This window comes from Toxorhynchites rutilus, chromosome 2, assembly GCF_029784135.1.
Source record: "Toxorhynchites rutilus septentrionalis strain SRP chromosome 2, ASM2978413v1, whole genome shotgun sequence".
In the NCBI taxonomy this organism is placed as follows: Eukaryota; Metazoa; Arthropoda; class Insecta; order Diptera; family Culicidae; genus Toxorhynchites; species Toxorhynchites rutilus.
The window spans coordinates 57,340,371-57,347,591 of NC_073745.1; the positions used below are offsets into that span (position 1 = coordinate 57,340,371).

The 7,221-nt window shown below is 44.5% G+C and overlaps 1 protein-coding gene across 1 annotated transcript; it reads right to left on the bottom strand.

Moving 5' to 3' along the window:
* Positions 1 to 3,994: 3,994 nt before the first annotated feature.
* LOC129765765 (uncharacterized) lies at positions 3,995 to 5,071 on the bottom strand. The gene is made up of 2 exons (XM_055766193.1): positions 4,486 to 5,071; positions 3,995 to 4,419 (listed from the first exon to the last, which is right to left on the bottom strand). The coding sequence occupies exons 1-2, from the start codon at positions 4,547 to 4,549 to the stop codon at positions 3,995 to 3,997; spliced, it is 489 nt and encodes a 162-aa protein (XP_055622168.1). The 5' UTR covers positions 4,550 to 5,071.
* Between the last annotated feature and the right edge of the window lie 2,150 nt (positions 5,072 to 7,221).

The window sequence follows — 7,221 nt, forward strand, 5'->3', positions numbered from 1 at the left end:
GCCGGCCAATTCCTTCTCCATATTCAACACCTTTAGCGCTTCCAGAAGTGTCTTCGGGACAATTCCAGTTCCAGAGAGAACGACTGGAACAATTCTTGGGACCTCCCTTAGCCCCCACAGTTCCTTGAGCTCCACGGCCAATGGTCGGTACTTGCAGATTTTGCGACCGTGGGTCTCCTCCAGATTCTGGTTCAGTGGAATAGCGACATCGATGATGGTGACTTTGCGGTCGCTCTTGTCGTAAACCATTATATCTGGCCGGTTGTGGTGGATCGAGAGGTCGGTCAGAACAGTGCGATCCCAGTACAGCTTGAAACGGTCATTTTCCAGGACAGGTGCAGGCAGGTACCGGTAGTTTGGTACGTTGTCTTCCAGTAGAGCACATTGGAGCGCCAGTTGTCGATGAACAATACGGGCCACGTTGTTGTGGCGCTCGGTGTAGGCTGCGTTGGCCAAAACGGGACAGCCTCCCATAATGTGCTCTATGTTTTCACCTGGTTGATGACACATCCGGCAAATGTCATCAACGTCTTGATGCCAGACGTACCGCCTGCAGTTTCTCGTCGGCATTATCCTGTCCTGGATGGCTATCATGTCGGCTTCTACTACTGAAGAGAGTTCACCACGCGTTAGCCACAGATTAGATGCGGCCTTGTCGACGTGTGGCCGGTCCAGTTGATGGGGGTGGGCACCATGCACTGCCTTCTGCTTCCAAGCTGCAATCTTCTCCTCCACTGTCTGCAGATTGCAGTTGAGTTGGTACTCCGCTTGCGCCAAGTGCAGAGCGCTGTATCCTCTGTCGGCGGCGCAGACAGCCCGGTATAGCGCGTTTTGGTTGGCGCGTTCTGCGAAGTACTCGCGCAGTTGTCGTACCTGGGCAACACACAGTGCAGATATGTCGACTATTCCAAGTCCCCCTTCTTTGCGTGGCAGTGAAACTCTCTCCAGTGCCGATTGAGGATGGTGCATTCCGGCCTCTTTAAATGCTTTCCTCATCCTCCTCTCAAGGTCCTCTAGGTCAGTTTTGCTCCATTTGACTACACCAAAACTGAAGGTCAGCAGGGGAACCGCGAATGTGTTGATCGCGCGTACCTTGTTCCCCGCGTTGAGGAAAGTCCTCAGGACACAGTTCACTCGACTCAAGAACTTGTCTCGCAGCTCCGTCTTGATGTCGGAGTGGCGAATCCCGGTGAGCTGTCGGAATCCAAGATATTTATAGGATTCGCCACGAACCATGTCTCTTATGAACTCGCCGTCATAGACCTCGTAACTTCCGGATTCGGTAAGCTGCCCTTTCAGCAGATGGACACAGCGGCACTTGTCGAGGCCGAACTCCATGCAAATGTCCCTGCTTATGTCTTCGACAACCCGGATAGCTACACCTAGACGCTGACGTGAATCAGCGTAGACCTTGAGATCATCCATGTAGAAGGTATGGGTCACTTCTTCGTGGGCGCCGTCGCCATACCTTATTTTATAGCCATGACCAGGGTTGCCAACTATTTTTTTGAAAAATCAGGGAGAATGGAAAAAAAAATCAGGGAAAATCAGGATAGCTCATATAAGTCCGTAAAGTTCGTACCGATTTTTGAGAAAACAAAAGTATTCTTTCTTGAATTTTATATACATAGTATTGTTCTGCAATCAATTCAGGAAGTTCTCCAATCTATCAGGTAGCCTAACAATTCTAAACATTAACTAATTATGGAAGCTAATTTCAATTTATCCAGTTGCGAGCAGTACTTGTAGGAATGTATCGACTGGTTGCTTGGTAGAAGCTCACAATACAGAATTCCTCTCCAATACCACCTGACCCATATCATAATTTTTTTTCAGGTGAAGACCGGTTCAGCCGGATTGTTATAAACGACCCGTTTTCTTCACCTGCCAGGATTTGCTTTAAAAAAATCGATGCATCGATGAAACGCACAAGCCGTAACGATTTACGTAACCATGTTTCAACTGATGCACATGAACGGTGATTTTAAACATCTGTAGTGAACCTGCTAATTCATTTGTCGTGTCCCACGGATAATTCTTGCAACATCTTGCTTTACAAACAATTTTATATATATTGTTCAAGAAATAAAACACTTTTTGATTATAATTACAGTTTAATTAAAAAAATATGCTTACACGTTCTTACTTCTAAGATTCTTGTACATCGATTTGTTATATTTTGATGTTATTTGCTTCGAAAATGTAATGAAACCTGTATCGTTTTTATTTAATTCTACATAATTTTTGGTCGCTAATATACCTTTCATCGTTTCCGTTCCTATTCTGTTTCTAATCTTCGTTTTATTGAGATTGAATTGCGAGAAAAGTCGTTCAACCGAAGCAGAGGAATGTGGAAGAATTAATAAACAAGGTATGAACTCTCGCAGAAGTGGAAAAGCCAATGTGTCGCCGGATCTTTTGATCGTTAAAATTTTTTCCCAAAAATCTACGGCATCACTACACTCAATGGTAGAAAAATCTATGTTCAAAATTTCTCTGAATTCATCATCCATGTCTTGGAATGAGTCTTTGCTAACCAAATGAGGAAAGCATATCAGAAGTGGAAGAATTGATGAATGTTTTCTAATTTTGATGTTATTAGGTTCGATTATAGACATATTTACCATAATTTTATCATTGAAGTTGATTCTACTTTGAATCTGCTGGGCAAATGTTACATAAAATCTTGTTATATTGATTTTGAATTCGCAAACTTTCTCTTGGGTAATTTTACATTCTGAAACATATTCCCTCATCAATAACTCTGCAGCTACTCCTACATACACATCATCCTCGCTAAGGTAATGTTGTGCCTCAAACTTAATCTCATTATAATTTCTTAAACTCGTAAGATATTCTGGTTTCATGAAGTTATCCAGCACTGTTTTGAAAAGTCTCGAAACATTTGAGTGTAATGAAAATAATTCCGGATTTTCACTCTGAAAAAGCTTATTCAGTCGATTTACAACTGGCAATATGTATGATAAAAATGTTAGGTACAGCCTCGTATCAGGAGATTTTAATGCTTCGTAAATTAAAATAACTTTCGCCTTTTCGACTCGATCTACGCTCTTTGCACAATCAAAGTATGTCTTGAGTGAATCAAATCGATCCAGAACTCGCTGTACCACACCTTCTAACGACAACCATCGTGTGGCGCTAGGATGTAGCATTTTTAGGGGTTTCAGCTCTAGTAGCGATTGAATCTCGCTAAATTTGCTCGAACGCATTGGGCTACAACTAAAATAATTATAAATGTTCCGACAAAGTTGTTCTACGTAATCAGGAATATGTTTACATGCATAGGAAGAGCACAATGCAATGCTGTGGCAAACACATTTCATCACAAAAAGCGAGGGGCAATCAATTTTTAGTAAAGCAGCTAGAGACAAATTTTCCCCTGTCATATTTTTTGCACCATCAGCTCCATATCCAAGCATATTTTCCGTGTATGGAATCCTATCCTCATTGAATGACTTGGTTACTAATTCATGCAAAGTCCTAGAGTCGGTTTTGACAACTTCAAATAAATTGTAAAAACAATCCTTGATTGTTAGAGAATCACCTTCCCAGAAGTAAGTCCGCGTAATCAACACAAGAGATTTTTTTCCGCTAATATCGGTGGACTCGTCTACTATCAAACTAAACTTAGCGGTTTTGAGATGAGCTATCAGTTCTTCATGATACCCTTCGCCGACTACGTTAGTAATGATAGAGGTTACTTTTGTTCGTCCCAACTTGATTCCTTTTGCGATATCCGAATCAGGACAAATGTGACGCATGATAGCTGCAAATTCCTCAACTTCGGAAGCGGACTTATTACGCGAGGCTCCCCAAGCACACATCTGCAATTCAGCATTCCGAACCTTTTCGTTAAGACTTGAAGTCGTAAGCTGTTCGATGCTCTTCATGGGTACTTTAAGTGTCCTTTCATTCTGCTGATGCTTTTGTGTATCGGCGTGCTTCAGCAAGTCCTTGATACCAGCGGAAACTTTTACGTCTTTCTTACAGACACGACAAAATCCGAAATAACAATCTGCACTCGGAGCCAACCAAGACAATTGCCTTTCCCATTCTCTGGAGTATTTCTGGCCAACTCTTTTTCGCTTCTTCGACAGGGGTTCAGTATGCTCATCCTAATCGAATCAATGAAAAGTGGAGTGAAATTTGAGTGAATACTCTCCGAAAATCCATTACTTACGTAATTTGAAGATTTATTTACTGCAATATGCTCGGAATGCTCGACGTCGTCAGTGTCATCATCTGACGTATCGATGGTTAGAGTTGGACCACTGCCACAATCACTTATTTCTCGTGCTACTGGAATCGATTGCTCTTCCTGAACTGACTGCTTCTCCGAAATCGACTCCTCCATCAGAACCGACTCTCCTCCCGAAGGCGACTGACTTGGAAGATTTTCTGGAAAAAAAATCATCAATGATTACTAACATAATCTTCAACATATGATTTATATTTTTTACGAACCGCTTTTTTTGAAATATTTGAGCAAACTTCCGCTTGCAACTGGAGCTTGTCCTTTTTTAGGCATTTTTACCACTACACGTTTTTCGAGTATAATTTGTGATAGTATAACTACGACAATTTAGAAACATCAATAACAATAAAACAATATATAACATTCGAATTTACCTTCGGGCGTATGATTTTTATAGAGTATATTTCTCTCACGTTAACTTCAAAATTTGAAAAATATCGACACTGTTTCTTCGGAAACGCGAACAGATAGAGTATAATCGAAAGAAAGAGTAAGCATTATAAAAGCGCGAACCGGGAAGCTTTTTAGTGTAGACTATTATGACAGTTCTCATCGTTCTCATACACACCTTCGAAATCGTGAACAGATAGATGATAAACGAAAGAAAGAGTAACCATTATATGAGCGCGGACTGGAAAGCTTTTTAATGTAGACTATTATGACAGTTCTCATACACAACCAACAGAACTTTGCCAGTGATCCCAGTATATTTATTATGAATTATTTTTTTGTTCTGATTTAGCAAAAAGTAAAAAATCAGGGAAAATCAGGATCATTTTATAAAAATCAGGGAAAATTGAGTGTTCGTCAGGATATCAGGGAGCGTGCCAAAAAGTCTGGGAAATCCTGAAAAATCAGGGAGGTTGGCATCTCTGGCCATGACCGTTTCTATTGAGCGTCCTACTGAGGGGGTTCAATGCCAGACAAAACCAAAGCGGGCTGAAAGAGTCGCCTTGGAATATCCCCCTCTTTATCTGCAGCGTTCTAGACTGCAACACATTTTCCCCATCACTGAGGTGCAGAGACGTACTCCACTGCCTCATCGCATGCTGCAGGAACCTAACGACGAAGGGATCAATTTTGTAGATTCGGTGTTTTTTTTGGCAGACTTATCTCACTTCTTAACTAGGCGAACCTAGCCAGAATTTTCACCTGCCCCCGGGCTTCTGAATGCCAAAGGGGGACTAGGCTCTGCGGAATGCACGTATCTGCATGCTCGTGCTGTTTTAGTCCTGACCGAGGAATTGTCGGACAATCGCGCAGGTGCTAAGGATGACCGACTTTTGGATGCCGGCCAATTCCTTCTCGATGTTCAACACCTTTAGCGCTTCCAGAAGTGTCTTCGGGATAATTCCAGTTCCAGAGAGAACGACTGGAACAATTCTTGGGACCTCCCTTAGCCCCCACAGTTCCTTGAGCTCCACGGCCAATGGTCGGTACTTGCAGATTTTGCGACCGTGGGTCTCCTCCAGATTCTGGTTCAGTGGAATAGCGACATCGATGATGGTGACTTTGCGGTCGCTCTTGTCGTAAACCATTATATCTGGGCGGTTGTGGTGGATCGAGAGGTCGGTCAGAACAGTGCGATCCCAGTACAGCTTGAAACGGTCATTTTCCAGGACAGGTGCAGGCAGGTACCGGTAGTTCGGTACGTTGTCTTCCAGTAGAGCACATTGGAGCGCCAGTTGTCGATGAACAATACGGGCCACGTTGTTGTGGCGCTCGGTGTAGGCTGCGTTGGCCAAAACGGGACAGCCTCCCATAATGTGCTCTATGTTTTCACCTGGTTGATGGCACATCCGGCAAATGTCATCAACGTCTTGATGCCAGACGTACCGCCTGCAGTTTCTCGTCGGCATTATCCTGTCCTGGATGGCTATCATGTCGGCTTCTACTACTGAAGAGAGTTCACCACGCGTTAACCACAGATTAGATGCGGCCTTGTCGACGTGTGGCCGGTCCAGTTGATGGGGGTGGGCACCATGCACTGCCTTCTGCTTCCAAGCTGCAATCTTCTCCTCCACTGTCTGCAGATTGCAGTTGAGTTGGTACTCCGCTTGCGCCAAGTGCAGAGCGCTGTATCCTCTGTCGGCGGCGCAGACAGCCCGGTATAGCGCGTTTTGGTTGGCGCGTTCTGCGAAGTACTCGCGCAGTTGTCGTACCTGGGCAACACACAGTGCAGAAATGTCGACGATTCCAAGTCCCCCTTCTTTGCGTGGTAGTGAAACTCTCTCCAGTGCCGATTGAGGATGGTGCATTCCGGCCTCTTTGAATGCTTTCCTCATCCTCCTCTCAAGGTCCTCTAGGTTAGTTTTGCTCCATTTGACTACACCAAAACTGAAGGTCAGCAGGGGAACCGCGAATGTGTTGATCGCGCGTACCTTGTTCCCCGCGTTGAGGAAAGTCCTCAGGACACAGTTCACTCGACTCAAGAACTTGTCTCGCAGCTCCGTCTTGATGTCGGAGTGGCGAATCCCGGTGAGCTGTCGGAATCCAAGATATTTATAGGATTCGCCACGAACCATGTCTCTTATAAACTCGCCGTCATAGACCTCGTAGCCTCCGGATTCGGTAAGTTGTCCTTTCAGCAGGTGGACACAGCGACACTTGTCGAGGCCGAACTCCATACAGATGTCCCTGCTTATGTCTTCGACAACCCGGATAGCTACACCTAGACGCTGACGTGAATCAGCGTAGACCTTGAGATCGTCCATGTAAAAGGTATGGGTCACTTCTTCGTGGGCGCCGTCGCCATACCTTATTTTATAGCCATGACCGTTTCTATTGAGCGTCCTACTGAGGGGGTTCAGTGCCAGACAAAACCAAAGCGGGCTGAAAGAGTCGCCTTGGAATATCCCCCTCTTTATCTGCAGCGTTCTAGACTGCAACACATTTTCCCCATCACTGAGGTGCAGAGACGTACTCCACTGCCTCATCGCATGCTG